Consider the following 17,274-nt stretch of genomic DNA (forward strand, 5'->3'; position numbering starts at 1 on the left):
ATTAAAGAAAAAAATGGGTCACAACCACAGCCAGCATTTATTTTAGTGAGTCAGCTAGCATTTCCAGTACAAGCATTGGTTAATTTCATATTTCTGTGCCCATAGAGAAGAACTGACCATCACCCAACCTGGTAGGTTTTGGCTACAGTCCGCTATAGTTTCTTGTATGTAGGTACATGGGAGTGCCAACTTCTGGCTGGATGAGTGAGTCAGATGGTCAGGTTTAAAAACCTTGTCTGGACACTACTGTTATCCTTAATAGGCATGGCCAGATTTCAGGCAAGCCCATAAAGGCCATGGCTTAGGGCACCAGGAATTAAGGGGCAAGCAGTGGGCTGGCACACATGCAATCAAGCTGCCAAACATGTGAACTGCAGCAGTCAGGCAAGTGTCTAGGACTCAGGCGATAAAGGGAAAGCAGCCTATTGTCTGTGTCCTGAGCTGTCACTCATCACCATTGGCCTTTCTCCACCCAGCTCCAATCTATCAGAGCTGTGGAGGGGGGGGGGGGGGGGAGGAGTTCATTACATCACATATGTGGCTCAGTGATGGCTGGGGAGTCAAAATTACACCAGAGCACTGGCACAGAGAACTTGTTGATGAAGACTAAACTTGGATTGGAGCTGCAGCAAGGCAGGTCCATTAATTCTAATCGAGAGGAAACAATCGGAAAGCATCGATGTGTCCCATAAATGGAATTCAAATTATAACTACCCTGATCATTTCAGATTTAGTCGATCCACAAAACAGATTGATAAAACTATTTGTAGTTGATGGGCACCATCAACACTGTCCAATGCAATCAATCGGAAGGTTAATCATTCAGGAAACGTGCATCATTAATAAGCATCTTTAAAGAGAACCCGAGGTGGGTTTCTGAAGTCAATATTAGGACACAGAGGCACATTCTGCATACAATCACCAGCCTCTGTGTTCTTTTATTCTGCCTCCAGCCAACCCCTGTTCTCTGCTGTCACCCATTATAAAAACCACCAGGCTAGCGAAACACAGATTGTCGCTAGTCTGCTATTTACCTTTAGAGTGCCACTCATCGCCGCTCCCCCACCTCCTGTATATCGCAGCTACCCATCTGCATCCCTTCCCTCCCCGCCTCTGTAAGCCAATTGGAGGAAGCTTACAGAGGCGGAGAGGGAAGGGATGCAGACGGGTAGCCGCGATATACAGGGGGGGGGGGGGGGGGGGAGCGGCGGTGAGTGGCAACCTAAAGGTAAACAGCAGACAATCTGCGTGTCACTAGCCTGGCGGTTTTTACAATGGGGACAGTAGAGCACAGGGGGTGGTTTGAGGCAGAATAAAATGACACAGAGGCTGGCGATTGTATGCAAAATATGCCTCTTTGTCCTAATATTGATTTCAGAAACCCACCTCGGGTTCTCTTTAAATACATTGATTACTGGGACCAATACAAGTGTGTTTATGAGGTAGGGAGTTTTCTGTTTGTCGGGGGCAGCTGGTGATAGTGTCCTTGGGAGGTAAAAAGTACAAATCTGACCCTGGTGTGTGCTGCAAAAGCTGCTTATAACATTGTGCTCAATGCAGCACCGTTTTTACCTACTTTGCCTTTACACATCCTACCTATGCCTATAGAGTAGAAGATTCTACTCAGGGCCGGATTTGTACCTTTTACCGCCCAAGGCCCACTGCCACCAGCCGCCCCCTACCCCCCCCCCCCCCCCAAAAAAAAATCCCCACTCCCCCCCACCACCACCGCTACCAACATCTCACCCCCAAACTTACACTTTCCCCAAGCAAAAAGTCTTAAAGTGAACATTACACAAAAAATACCTTAAAGGACAACTGTAACTAGATGGATAGGGAGGCTGTCATATTTATTTCATTTTAAGCAATACCAGTTGCCTGGCTATCCTGCTGATCCTCTGCCTCTAATACTTCTAGTCATAGCCCCTGAACAAGCATGCAGCAAATTAGGTGTTTCTGACATTATTGTCAGATCTGTGAAAGATTAGCTGCATGCTTGTTTCTGGTGTGATTCAGACACTACTGCAGCCAAATAAATCAGCAGGGCTGCCAGGCAACTGGTATTGTTTAAAAGGAAATAAATATGGAAGCATCCATATCCCTTTCTTTACAGTTGTCCTTTAATAGATCATCCTGTTGTCCACTGTTCCTGTACTGAGCATATTCAGACCCCTCACTGCTGCCTGGGACCCTCTTCTTCCTTACCCAAATGTTGTGTTCCTCCCCCCTCTTAGTATATGTAGCCAGATGCTGTCCCCCTTTTATTATAGGTAGCCAGATGCTGCCCACCCCCCCTTAGTATAGGTAGCCAGATGCTGCCCCCCTTAGTATAGGTAGCCAGATGCTGTCCCCCATTTATTATAGGCAGCCAGATGCTGCCCCCCCTTAGTATAGGTAGCCAGATGCTGCCCCCCCCTTAGTATAGGTAGCCAGATGCTGCCCCCCTTAGTATAGGTAGCCAGATGCTGCCCCCCTTAGTATAGGTAGCCAGATGCTGTCCCCCATTTATTATAGGCAGCCAGATGCTGCCCACCCCTCCTTAGTGTAGGTAGCCAGATGCTGCCCCCCTTAGTATATGTAGCCAGATGCTGCCCACCCCCCCTTAGTATAGGTAGCCAGATGCTGCCCCCCTTAGTATATGTAGCCAGATGCTGTCCCCCTTTTATTATAGGTAGCCAGATGCTGCCCACCCCTCCTTAGTATAGGTAGCCAGATGCTGCCCCCCTTAGTATATGTAGCCAGATGCTGCCCCCCTTAGTATAGGTAGCCAGATGCTAACCCCCTTTTATTATAGGTAGCCAGATGCTGCCCACCCCTCCTTAGTATATGTAGCCAGATGCTGTCCCCCTTAGTATATGTAGCCAGATGCTGCCCACCCCCCCTTAGTATAGGTAGCTAGATGCTGCCCCCCTTAGTATATGTAGCCAGATGCTGCCCCCCTTAGTATAGGTAGCCAGATGCTGCCCACCCCCCCTTAGTATAGGTAGCCAGATGCTGCCCCCCTTAGTATAGGTAGCCAGATGCTGTCCCCCATTTATTATAGGCAGCCAGATGCTGCCCACCCCTCCTTAGTATATGTAGTCAGATGCTGTCCCCCTTAGTATATGTAGCCAGATGCTGCCCACCCCCCCTTAGTATAGGTAGCCAGATGCTGCCCCCCTTAGTATATGTAGCCAGATGCTGCCCCCCTTAGTATAGGTAGCCAGATGCTGTCCCCCTTTTATTATAGGCAGCCAGATGCTGCCCCCCCCCCCTTAGTATAGGTAGCCAGATGGTGCCCCCCTTAGTATAGGTAGCCAGATGCTGCCCACCCCTCCTTAGTATAGGTAGCCAGATGCTGCCCCCCTTAGTATAGGTAGCCAGATGCTGCCCCCCTTAGTATAGGTAGCCAGATGCTGTCCCCCTTTTATTATAGGCAGCCAGATGCTGCCCACCCCCCCTTAGTATAGGTAGCCAGATGGTGCCCCCCTTAGTATAGGTAGCCAGATGCTGCCCCCCCCCCCTCCTTAGTATAGGTAGCCAGATGGTGCCCCCCTTAGTATAGGTAGCCAGATGCTGCCCACCCCCCCTTAGTATAGGTAGCCAGATGATGTTCCCCCTCAGTATATGTGGCCTTAGTATAGGTAGCCAGATGATGTTCCCCCTCAGTATATGTGGCCAGATGCTGTCCCCACCTTCCTTAGTATAGGCTGCCAAATGCCGTCCACAAGTAACCCCCCTCCCCCTAAGTGTAGGAAGCCCGATTCTGTCCCCATCACCTCTAGCCAACCCCCCTCCCCCAGCAGCCGGTGCGGATTTCTTCATCCTCTCTTCCCCTCAGTCACTCGCAGAGCGGGAGTCAGTCACTGAACTTTCAGCGCTGAAGATTCCTCTGTCTCACTGGTCAGTGTCAGCCTCTGCAGTGCATCTCTCAATCCAGTCAGCGTCTCTTACATGTGACAGTGAGACAGAGGAATCTTCAGCGCTGAAAGTTCAGTGACTGACTCCCGCTCTGCGAGTGACTGAGGGGGGAAGAGAGGATGAAGATGGACATTCGCACCGGCTCCTACTCTCTGGGAAGGGGGAGGGGCGGCTGAGCAGGAAGAGGATTAGCGCTGTAACAGGAAGCGCTGTGTAGCAGCGGTGATGTGGATGCTGCGGACTTAGGAAGCAGATTTCAGGGCTGGTGACAGGTGAAGTCAACCTGTCACCACCCGCCCCTCACCTTCTGGTGGATTCTGACGCCCTAGGCACCAGTCTTGGGGGCCTTTCCCCAAATCCGGCCCTGATTCTACTCCTAATACTCCTTCCAGTAGATGATTGTGGCAAATGTCTTACATTACAGTACAATAATTTGTACACAAATCAGCTAGCAATATTGCTGCTTCATTGCATCATACTTTGGGGGCATTTGGGTGAAATCACTCAGCAATATGCCACTGATAACTGTCACTTAAAATGAAATTCAAAATTATATTTTTGCTCTAAAACATCAAACACTGCAAAAAAGCATTTAGAAAACATAAAACACTGGCCTAGTGTCATTTGAAGGCATATTCAAACTTCACTAAAGCCAATAAGATTGCCGATTGCAGTACAAATCAAATTGCTTTGTAAATTAAGTACTTTAATTCTCTACTTTCCCCTGGATACAGCAGAAGGGTGCATGAAAACAGGGCGCCAGGGAAAAAAAGGGCCCAGCTGGATAACAAATTGGTGCTGGTGGATAACGAAATCCTAAATTAAACATGGTTAACAAACTTGGTTAATGAGTTTTAAAACAGACAGGGATAATAATGAAAAGATATTAACATTAAAAATAGTTACATAATTCAACAATACAGCTTAACCCAACCCTACTCTCACACAGAACCCTACCCTGGTGGTGCCTATTAGGGATGCTCATTCAGATTTCGTGGAATTGAAATTTCCGAATTTCCGATCGGAAATCTGAATTTCCGATCGGAAATCTGAATTTCCGATTGAAACTCGGACATCGGAAATGCTGCATTACTGCAATTCGGTAATTTTAGCCCAATCACAGAACTCTAAATCAATGGACCAATCAAAGAATGCAGAAACAACTCAAAAGTATTTGGCCAATTAGAGAATGCAAAAAATGACAAAAAAAAACCCTACTCGGAAATCGGAAACCTATCGGAAATCGGATTTCTGTAGAAATACTGCATTACCACAACTCGGTAATTTTAGTCCAATCACAGAACTCGGAAGCATTGGACCAATCAGAGAATGCAGAGTCAACTTGGAAGTATTTGGCCAATCAGAGAATGCAAAAATTGACCAAAAAAAACCACTACTCTGAAACTGATCGGAAATCCAAAAAAATCGGTAATCGGTATTGGCGGAAATCGGAATTTCTACATAATCGGAAATCGACATTTTTGACCATCACCAGTGCCTATACCTAACCACCCCCAAATGGTGCCTAACCCTAACCACCCCAGCCCCCTAGTGGTGCCTAACCCTATCCCCCCCCCCCCCCCCGGTGTTGCCTAACCACCCACCGGTGATGCCTAACCATCCGCACTGCAGAAACACCCGTACACACATAGAAACGGTAATATATTTGATAACCTAAAATCTCTACATAAAAACGAAACATGACAAAAACTATAACGTTGCAAGCTTCTAAAATGATAACATTTCAAAAACTGTAATGTTCTGATGTTAACGATATTTTTGGGGCGCCCATTTTTCTGCTTTTGGTGTCGTATTAATGATAAATGCATAAGAGTCTATGGCGGCACCCTTTTCGTCTACTAGCCGCCAGTGCCCTTTTTTCCTGCTACCCAGTTGAAGATTTTCTGCACGGTTTACTCGGCTTAGAATAAACTTATATGAACACATTCTGATTGTTTTGGTTTGGCAATGACAATATCAATTCGCTAATGAGTGAAGTAAATGTTTGAGTATGAACTCAGTAACTTCAAATTCACTTACAGCTTTCTTCCTACTTGCTTTATGCTGAGTTTAATGCTCTTTTTCATCCCACTTTACCTAACGACCGTGTGACTGCGGCGGCAGCCCCAGGACAGCCTAACGCTGATTGGCGTCAAGTCCTGGAGCTGCAGTTTACCAGGGAATGCGCATGCCTTCACGATTGTTCCCTGCTGGTTCACGGAGCTTAGCCCCATGGTCAGCCTGCTAGCCCCTTTGTTTACCTTTGCGATCTCCTGCAGCGCTGTACAGGGGACACTAGGCTGTCCCTCAAAGCTACTCCTAATGTGTGTCCTCTCATAGGCTGATGCTTATGAGAGGCGGGGAACAGTGCTGATCGCCATCCTATGGCGATTTAGGACAAGGAAGGAGGGAGGGAGGGATAAGCCTGCCTTTTTTTAAATACAAAGAAAAAAAGGATCGCAGCAGCAAAAGAGTGTCCTTTTAATGAGATTTTGTACTCTAAAATTCTTACAATAAGAGCATACCATTCTATTCATTATGTTCTCCTGGGCCCCTCTGTGCTGTTTCTGCCACTCCCTGCAGCAATCCTGGCTTGTAATTGCCAGTTTTAGGCAGTGTTTACAAACAAAAGACATGACTGCTAACCAGCATGTGATAGGTTGAGAGAAGCTCAGTCTGTGACTCATACAGAGCCTGGAGGGGGCTTGGAGAGGGTGTGTATAGCTTCTAAATATCACAGAAGAGCAGCACATTTCTGCCTCAGCCGACAAACCCAGCAAAGGAAAGAAGATTAGATTGTATAACAGAGATAATACCGCCACTGTGCAACTAGGAAAGGCTGCAGTAAGACAGACCACATTAGAACAGGTATAGGAACTTATAGGATAGAAGAAATAAGGCTGAACATTTTGTTACAGAGTCTCTTGAAGGACAATAAAAGGAAGTAAAATTCATTGGTGTGGTGAGTTTTAGGGCTGTGCATCAACGTGACCAAGCTGCACAGCCCTGTATTGTGGAAAGTGGCCTGGTCACTGGGCCATTTACCATCAACATTCCAAGATTGGACATGGATAGCATGTGCATGTGGCTTGCTTTAGGCTTTTAGGTTTCTCATAAGATAAAAGTTGATATGAGGATTAGTAGTCTGGTCAGATTGTCTCAAGTACAGGCATAGGTTGGAGATAGCAGTGATTCATTGGGAGAAATCTTGGCGCTAACTCCTGAATTATTGCAAATTTCTGTTTTAAGAAAGCAAACTTTCGTTTTCCATAGCATTTTAGTAAAAGGGCTTTTTGGTCCATTGTAGCCCCTTACAAATGCCTAGGAGTTTTGGTTCACCATGAGCTTGCTGGGTAATCTATAACTCTGGGTGTTTCAAGTCCTACTCCATAGAGCCACATTAACCCATGGCATGCACTGATGAGGATCAATCAATCCGAAACAGTCTGTATGCATGTTGGATTAGTGTGGCTCTGTAATATCAAGCTGACCCAACATTGCATTCCAGCGGATCTGGAGGTATGTGTAGCCCACAGGGACAACAATGGGTAATTTGCATATTTCAGCAGTGATGCACTGGGAGAAGTCTCGGAGCTTACTCCAACCTGAATGATTGCAAATACTGTGTTTTAAGAAAGCAAATTTTTGTTTTACTAGTTCTGAAAGATGAACAAGCAAGCATAATCATCATAATATCTACAAACGCTGGGTTCACTTTTACAGTATTACTTAAATGCTGGTTATTGTCTTATTGTTTAACCATAGGATTATAAAGGAAGATAAAGCTCCTGAATGTGTACCTGAGATGGTGCCAAAGGAATAATTTATACACACCCGAGGCTTCCTCCAGCCCCCTTTGGCCTGATTGGTCCTTCGACGTCCTCCTCCTGGATCCTCCGCTATGGCTCCCTTTAATTCCACAAGTTGGGGGCCAGTTAGCGTAGACGCAGTCCGGCCGTGCACGTTGTCACTCCTGTGGCTGGGAGCGTTCTGCGCCTGCGCAGTACTGCTGTGCAGGCACAGAAAGCTCCCGGCCACAGGAGCTTGACAGGGTACACGTGTGCCCAAGGCACGCATGCAAACTACACCCCGACTGGCCTGATTACCGGAAGCCGTAGCGCAGAATCCAGGAGGTGGAGGACGACAAACCGATCAGTCTGAAGGGAGGCAGGAGGAAGCCCCAGGTATGTATACAGTTTTCATTTGGTGCCATCTCAGGTTCAAAGTCTGACTGCCTTGACATCTCTTTACAATCAATATTTTCTCTAATTTCTTCCAGTATTGCCTATAACTTGCGTCATAAACAATGGAGGGTGTGAACAAATGTGCAGGGAACACGCCATCAAGAAAGTGATATGTTCCTGCGCCCATGGATACATTTTAGGGGGAGATGGAAAATCATGTCAAGAAATAGGTAAGATGCATTTACTGACTATCTTTCTGTTCTGTTTGTCATATGTTCCCAATTCGGAAATAGCAAGTGAATTTCGAATCGTAAAGTACCACAATCTTTTCCTGCAAAACATTTATTGTTGGTGGGCCTTGAGGACAGGGTTGGGGAACACTGCTTCAGCACCAATGCTTTTCTGCATTCCTCTAATACAAATGTATACTTTTTTTTTAAATCAAATTTAACCATTTTAGCCACACAGACATGAGTCTCACACCTGTGGCTGCTGCTGCTACAGCCGCAGGGGTGCGAGACTCACATTCGTGCACGTAACTGGGGTGCGCACGCAATTGCAATGGTCCCAGAGACGGGGGGGGGATTGGTCCCCTGAGCCAATTCGTGCTTGTGCAGCGAGAATGATCACCGTTTTTGTTCAAAAACATGCCGGTGATCATTCTCATTAGATGTAGGCAACATGCACGCAATCGTGCCGCCACGCTTCTCCCGCTCGCTCTTGTCCCATAATCTAAGTTCCTGTGTAAATGATCACCGGCATCAATGAGACTTACGAAGTATCACGTACACGCATTACTTTCTATTTGCGTACTTATAGTACGCTAATAGGAAATAATGTGCGAAGCCATCTTGTGGCCAAGTAGTAAATTACACCGATATAAATACATTCATTTTAATAAAAATACCCACACAATTCAATTATGAGCATGTAGTTAGTTGATGCACGTAATACTGAAAAAAATTCACCTTTATTTCCAAATAAAATATTGCCACCATACATTGTACTAGGGATATAATTTTAAGGTTGCAAAAACCAGGACAAATGGGCAAATAAAATGTGTAGGTTGTATCCCCACTAGAATGTTTTATTCAACTTGTTTCTGATTATTCACATTAAAATGCATTTAGGCTGAAATAATTCTTAGCAAAAGGAAACCATCCAAAGAAAGCCTAATTGGTATAGATCATTTAGTTGTGATAAGTAGTGATAAAGTTATTGGGGAAATGAAAGGGAGGAGCGCTGACAGGTGAAAATTCCTTTCAACCATAAGGTGAAAACAACCCGCGGGCTGAAATGGGTAATCATAGTAAACTTATGTGAAGTTCAGAGGAAAGGTAAGATTGTAATGGTGCCCTAGGCAAGGTAATAGATGTGGGGGCCCTTTGCGGTCCTTCTGGTAAGCTGAAGCGGAGAGAGGTCAAAGAACTTGGCTGTTGGGCCCCTTGACACCCACTAGGCCCATAGTCTAGGTTCTGATGAAACGTCTGATGTGAAACGCGTAGGTGGGAGGAGCCATCTGTCGGCCATGCGATCTTGCTCCCTGCTATGCCATTTATAGCTTGCGGACTTTGTTGCTGCTGATTACGAGGTCTGGACTTCAGCTAGAAGTGTGAGCAGACTCTGATGCAGAGGATGCACGGCAGTCTGTATGCACATTGCACAATAAGGATTTATCCTTCTGCCCGACATGACGCGCAGTGTTGGTGGATTATAACTGCAAGCCAGATCATAATCAAAAGGCAAGCCTGCGCAGTGCTCAACACACACCGGTGAGGACATAATGGGCCCATTGGAATGAAGCTTAATCAACAGCTGGAAGCTTGAATTGTCCCCCTGTGGAGCGGTATGATGAACACTGCCCTGATAGGAATTCATCGCTTCAAAAATCGCAAGTATATGTGCTTCTGCATGTCAATGCATGATTTCATCAGCACTGAAGAACTATGCTAATAATTAGTGTTGGGCGAACAGTGTTCGCCACTGTTCGGGTTCTGCAGAACATCACCCTGTTCGGGTGATGTTCGAGTTCGGCCGAACACCTGATGGTGTTCGGCCAAACCGTTCGGCCACATGGCCGAACTAAGAGCGCATGGCTGAACGTTCCCCGAACGTTCGGCTAGCGCTGTGATTGGCCGAACGGGTCACGTGGTTCGGACCCGAACGCGCTCTGATTGGCCGAACTGTCACGTGGTTCGGGTAAATAAATACCCGAACCACGTCATATCTCCGCCATTTGTCTGTGGGTTTAGCTTTGGGTAGGCAGGCAGGGTAGTTCGCGCTCCAGCCACGCTAGCCAGGGTCCCCCGGTCATTGTGTCGCTGCTGGGAATAGTAGTACACCGCTCGCTCAGCCACACTATATAGCATTGTGTTTACTGCCACTCTGTGTACCTCGCTCAGCCACACTATATAGCATTGTGTTTACTGCCACTCTGTCTGCTGGGAACAGTAGTACACTGCTCGCTCAGCCACACTATATAGCATTGTGTTTACTGCCACTCTGTGTACCTCGCTCAGCCACACTATATAGCATTGTGTTTACTGCCACTCTGTGTCTGCTGGTAACAGTAGTACACTGCACGCTCAGCCACACTATATAGCATTGTGTTTACTGCCACTCTGTGTCTGTGTCTGTCTCATCTTTATTACATTTATGACTGCATGGCGGCAAAAAGCATTGCTATATCCGCACGCTATTTGTCCTCATGCAAGGCCTGGGATGTTGTGTCTCAAAAAGCGTGGCCTTCTCCTCCTGCGCCTCCTCCTGTTCCATCACGTGTGCTGCTGCTGCTGCTGCTGGGTTAGCGTTGCCGGTCCCTGTTTATTGAACCTCTCCTTTATTACATTTATGACTGCATGGCGGCAAAAAGCATTGCTATATCCGCACGCTATTTGTCCTCATGCAAGGCCTGGGATGTTGTGTCTCAAAAAGCGTGGCCTTCTCCTCCTGCGCCTCCTCCTGTTCCATCACGTGTGCTGCTGCTGCTGGGTTAGCGTTGCCGGTCCCTGTTTATTGAACCTCTCATCTTTATTACATTTATGACTGCATGGCGGCAAAAAGCATTGCTATATCCGCACGCTATTTGTCCTCATGCAAGGCCTGGGATGTTGTGTCTCAAAAAGCGTGGCCTTCTCCTCCTGCGCCTCCTCCTGTTCCATCACGTGTGCTGCTGCTGCTGGGTTAGCGTTGCCGGTCCGTTTATTGAACCTCTCATCTTTATTACATTTATGACTGCATGGTGGCAAAAAGCATTGCTATATCCGCACGCTATTTGTCCTCATGCAAGGCCTAGGATGTTGTGTCTCAAAAAGCGTGGCCTTCTCCTCCTGCGCCTCCTCCTGTTCCATCACGTGTGCTGCTGCTGCTGCTGCTGGGTTAGCGTTGCCGGTCCCTGTTTATTGAACCTCTCATCTTTATTACATTTATGACTGCATGGCGGCAAAAAGCATTGCTATATCCGCACGCTATTTGTCCTCATGCAAGGCCTGGGATGTTGTGTCTCAAAAAGCGTGGCCTTCTCCTCCTGCGCCTCCTCCTGTTCCATCACATGTTCTGCTGCTTGTGCTGAGTTAGCGTTACCGGTCCCTTTTCCTGGAACCTCTTCTCTGTATTACATTTATGACTGCATGGCGACAAAAAGCATGTTACCTGTGCAAAGAAACATGACATTTTCCACATTTAAAAGACAGTTTTTCCTTTGAAACTTTACAATCAATTTTCTCAAAAACTATAAGCTCTTTTTCAAATATTTTTTTCCCTCTTGTACCCACTCCCAAGGTGCATATACCCTGCAAATTTGGGGTATGTAGCATGTAAGGAATGCACAAAGTTTTGTAAAGCACAAAGCACGAAAGTTCGGGTCCCCATTGACTTCCATTATGTTCGGAGTTCGGCGCGAACACCCGGCGATGTTCGGCGAACGTTCGCGTACCCGAACATCTAGGTGTTCGCCCAACACTACTAATAATTTGGCAGCTTTAACACTTGCTCAGCAACTACCTGCATGCAAAACAGGCATTTTTGCCGTGCAAATAGATAGTGTGGCATACATGCAACAAATATTAATAGGGAGTTCAACCAAAAGTGCATATGATTTTATAGCCTTTTGTGTATATTCAGATATGTATACGATGACCCAGGTGGCAACCTCAGGTTTTAATTGTGTATGTTTGAGAATTTTAATTCGCTATATGTATGTTGTGTACTCAGAGGTGCAAGAGCACACGTGTCCCAATTTTTGTGCAATAAAAATCGTGTGTTGGACGTAATTTGAAGTGGCGCTTCATACCTGAAAATTCTTGTCTTTTTATTTTGTAAAAAGCATGGTTGCGCCTACTATTTGATGTCCTTAAACACGTAATAATAATTTGTGCACGGACCTCTCCTGAACACGGCCAAAACAAATGTATCCACACAGTCTAGGTTGCCTGCTCTGGATTGTATCCTCCCAATGAATTGGTCATATTATATCATTAAAGGGAACTTTAAAGCGGATTTGAGATGAAAAAGTAACTAGAACAAGTAACTGTCTATATATCTTATCTAAAGTTTAGATGGTTTACACGGCAAATCTAGCTGCAAACAGCTTCAAAAGTGTATGATTGTTGATTGCTATGATACAATGAGGGCAGCCATGTTCTGTTGGTCACACTACACTGAGGCAAGCTGATAGCATCTCCAGCCCTCAGCCTGTGGAAAATTTCACTGCCCCTCCTCCCCCTCTCCTCTGCTTCTGAAATCTCTGGCTAGTAACCTCCTCCCCCTCCTGCCCAGACTGAGCTCCCATAAGCCCTTGCTACCTGGGACTGAGTGCCAAGGCTGTCTGAAAAGCTGTGGGTGAGGCTTGTTTAGTTTATAGAGAATTAGAGTAATAAAACAAAACAAAAAAAGTATTTGGCTTGAGGAGTGCCCTATAAACTATATGAAAGGAACACAATTATGCAATGAGTAAAAGTTTATCTCAGATCCACTTTAACCTATTTTAGTTCCTGGACGTAGTTTCTACGTCCAGGAACCATGCACGCTCCCGCGGCCGATCGCTCATAGGCTTGGAGTGTTTATCTTTGTATGTTTCAGAGTGATGCAACTAAATATTTTGAATTTAAAAAAAAGTTTGGTTTGGGTCCGCTTTAATTTTTCATTAAGACCACTACAGCAAGAAAGTTTGACATTCTGCTATCCACTGTATGTATTCAATTGCCAGCTGCAGTATCATTTCCTCAATAGTGTCCAAAATTTTACTTTCCACTATCTCACAGCTTCTCATTTGATGTAGACAGTTTCCTTCACATGACAAGTCTTCAAACTGACATTACATCTCTGTACACAGTGGCAGATCTGTCATTTACACAGTAAAGCAATGGCTTTTCAGATGGCCAGTTGAAGATAACATATTGAGGAATTTATTCCACTTCCATTACATGATGACTTTAAAGGAGTACTGTAGGGGGGGGTAGGGGGAAAAGGAGTTGAACTTACCTGGGGCTTCTAGTGGTCCCCCGCGGACGCCGTGTGCCCACGCAGCCGCTCACCAATGCTCCGGCCCCGCTTCCAGTTCACTTCTGGAATTTCAGACTTTAAAGTCGGAAAACCACTGTGCCTGAATTGCATTACATTTCTGAGCTCTGCCACCTTGACCACATTACCTGTATGGTTGGTTAATGGACTTTAAAGCCTGGTACACACTTTCATTTGTGAATGGCCAATCACTGAAAATTTTTACCACTTCCATTTAGTATAAGGGTTTACCATAAGAGTCTTCTCATACTCCTAGTATTCAATAGCTATTGGCCCTCATATTACATGGATGTGGTAAAACTGGTCAGTGATGCCCAGAGCCGGGACAAGGTCCTCCAGCACCCAAGGCTGAGAAACCAAAGTGCGCCCCTCCATCCCTGCCACCCCAGCCATCACACACTGATTGCTATTAGACTAAGAGGGCCACTGGGTCCACAACCTCCCCAACACCTTAATATCTAGTTATCTGGCTTGCAGTCACTGCCATGTTTCCCCTTTTCTTATTTCTTTCTGCTTCAAACACAATTAGGAATGACAGCTGAATGAATTGTGCGCCCCCTCCTACACTGCGCCCTGAGGCTGAAGCCTCTCCAGCCTATGCCTCGGCCCGGCCCTGGTGATGCCCCTCACCGGGCCTACCAATGCTGTTGTATATTTCTGTTAATATTCCAAATAAAAACTTTTGAAACTAAAACTGGTCAGTGATTGGCCAATCATAATTGAATGTGTGCAACAGGCTTAAAGGGAACCAGAACTGAGTAAAATTATTTAAACACGTGTGGTAACTTCAAATGAACATTACATAGTTGCCTTGCCATCAGTTCCTCTCAGAAGCTCACCATTTTCTTCTGACAACATTTTGTGTAGTCTCCGAGAGCCACATAGCTCATCAAAGCCAAAAATGTTGGCCCAGGGCCGGATTTTACCATAAGGCACTGTACATGCCTACAGGCGCCTGATGATAGAAAGGCGTCTCTCTCTCGTCCCCAAGTGCCTCGCTCTCCTTCCATATGCAGTCCCAAGCGGAATGTAAATGAGGTTACTCACCCATCTCAGAATTCCACTGATCAGATCTTCCTTCTGTTGGGGAACCTCTAGCTACCTAATACTTGGGGGAACCTCTGGCTACTTAATATTTAGGATACATCTGGCTACCTAACACTAAAGGGCAGCTGTAGCTACCTGTGATGAGTAAAGGGAGGAGAGGGATACCCTGCTCAAAACACTAGGGGTGTTCCTGCAGGCTTCCCCCACACCCCCTGCTGCTCCCCCACCTCCCTTCACGCTGTGAGAGAATCAATCTCTCCTTCCATCGTCGTGACCCAGGGGTCACGAAAGTGAAAGTGGGCCAGTGCAGCCCACAGGAGAGGCGGAGAGCGGCGTGGATGGCGGCTACCTGATCCACTCAGCCACCCAGATTAGGTAGCGTAATATTTTTATTTTTTTTTCATTTTAAATGAGCCCACCTCAGGCTCTCTTTAAGGGATATATTTACCACAGCAATCAGTCACATCTCTGATCAATGAAAGTTCTAAAACAGATCAAGGTTTTTTCTACTGGATATGTTTGAGTCAATAAATCAAAGGCCAATTTGATGTAAGTGAATAACAAAAAAATTTGACCCATGGATGGCCACCTTTACTTATGTTGGGTTTTAGGAAAAGAGCAGGAGATGCAGCAGAAAGAGATAAGAGGACTGACATTTGCAGGTAGTCCCCGACTTACCAATGACCCGCCGATACAAACGGCATGGATTCTGTGTTTTCATGGGAACAAGTCAAACATTTTTTTTTTCAAATTGGACTTGTAGTTTTTGAGTAAATAGATTTAAAAAAATCAAAGAAAAAATGGCTTTTATACTTGTAAAAGCAGTTAGAGGGTAGAGGTGACACAGAGGGAGACGCAGGGTGATTAGAGGAGGTACAGGGGACAGAGATGGCATGATGTTCTGACTAAAGAACAGATTCAGGTTAAGAACAAACCTACAGTCCCCTATCTCGTTCGTTAACCGGGGACTACATGTATACAAAATTAATCTGTTCATCTTTCTAAAAAATGTGTAGTAAGCTATTAAAGCAGGAATGGGCAGATGTCTCATCTTTACATTCTGAAGCACACGCTCCAATAAACTAGCCAAAGTTACAACCTTCTCTTTCTACAGCACGGTATCCATGTGGAAAAGTCAGCTCATCGGAGGCTATGACCAAAGACCAGACCCGTTCTATTATGGACCTTTTGGACTATCCAGATATTGGTGTCTCTACTGAATCTCAAAATTCCACTGAAAAAGCACAAAATTCCACCAAACAAGCACAGACAGATGATGAGTCAGATGACATTGTGCCTGTGACAGAGGACCCTAATGTCAGGATAGTTGGTGGAACTGAAAGCCTAAAGGGTGAATTTCCATGGCAGGTAAGCTAAAACAAGTACGCTATATTTTTGTGATGTGTTACAGACTGGGCCTTATTCAGATGGACAAAAAAGGAGCATTGAGGAGATGAAGTTATGGAAACAAATTTTTTTGCTTTAAGTTTTTTTTTTTTGTGTGTGTGTGTGGAAAAGAGTTCTTTCTAGCAGGGATGCTTATTCGGATCTCGGGTACCCGAATTAATCCGGATATCCGACCTTTTTCTATTATCCGGGTCGGATCCGGATTCCGGATAGTTCTGCAGATATCCGGATAGCTATCTGCAGATAGTTCCACCACCGATCCGGATACCCGCGGATATTCGAATTACCCGAATCACAAAAATCCTCCTCCTCCTCGCAGTTTTTCAAAACAGCTTACATACCATAGCTGGGATTAGAACCCAGGACTCAGTATGTAGTAGGTATCTGTCTTACCCACTAGACCAGGCATGGGCAAACTCGGCCCTCCAGATGTTACGGAACTACAAGTCCCACAATGCATTGCAGGAGTCTGACAGCCACAGTCATGACTCAAAGGCAAATGCATTGTGGGACTTGTAGTTCCGTAACAGCTGGAGGGCAGAGTTTGCCCATGCCTGCACTAGACCATCAGCCACACTACATGCTAAAGCTGGCCTAGCATCATTGTACCATACTACCATTATGATCAATTCAATAGAAAAAGTAGCATGATTAAAGATTTGTACTTTTTGAAAAGCCAGCTCACATACCATAGCTGGGATTAGAACCCAGGACTCAGTGTGTAGTAGGTATCTGTCTTACCCACTAGACCATCAGCCACACTATATGCTAGAGCTGGCCTAGCATTTATCAGATGGTAGGAGAGACGTCACACCTATGTATTTCCTAAATGTATTTCCAATAAAAACTTCAATAAAAAGATTCTAATACAGTACTGTATTTCAGCCAGGTCACAAAAATCTTCAAAGTCTGTGACTGGAGGCAACGTTTGGTGAACCCTTTCCCTTTTAAGAGAAGTCTGTTTTGTTGTATTCTCATTGTAGTGGCTAAAACACTGGTTAAAAAGTGACTGGCCTTCAAAAAATCATTAACCAGCTTTAGCATGTAGTGTGGCTGATGGTCTAGTGGTGGTGGAGGAGGAGGGAGGAGGGAGGAGGGAGGAGAGAGATTTTTTTAGTCTTTAGAATGATAGTTTTAGATTTACAGTTCGGGTATCCGAATCCGGACGGATAGTATAGATAATAGAGTCGGGTATCCAAATTCTGTTCGGGTAGAA

The 17,274-nt window shown here is 45.6% G+C and overlaps 1 protein-coding gene across 1 annotated transcript in view; it reads left to right on the plus strand.

Annotated features, from left to right (window-relative positions):
- The window catches only part of F9 (coagulation factor IX), a 113,272-nt gene that overhangs the window by 63,877 nt on the left and 32,121 nt on the right, over window positions 1-17,274 (plus strand). Inside the window, exons 5-6 of the mRNA XM_068251000.1 lie at window positions 8,180-8,314; window positions 15,766-16,019. Of these exons, the coding sequence (XP_068107101.1) occupies window positions 8,180-8,314; window positions 15,766-16,019 (389 nt within the window). The remainder of the gene's footprint in view (window positions 1-8,179; window positions 8,315-15,765; window positions 16,020-17,274) is intronic.

The sequence above is a fragment of the Hyperolius riggenbachi genome, chromosome 8 (genome assembly GCF_040937935.1).
Source record: "Hyperolius riggenbachi isolate aHypRig1 chromosome 8, aHypRig1.pri, whole genome shotgun sequence".
In the NCBI taxonomy this organism is placed as follows: domain Eukaryota; kingdom Metazoa; phylum Chordata; class Amphibia; order Anura; family Hyperoliidae; genus Hyperolius; species Hyperolius riggenbachi.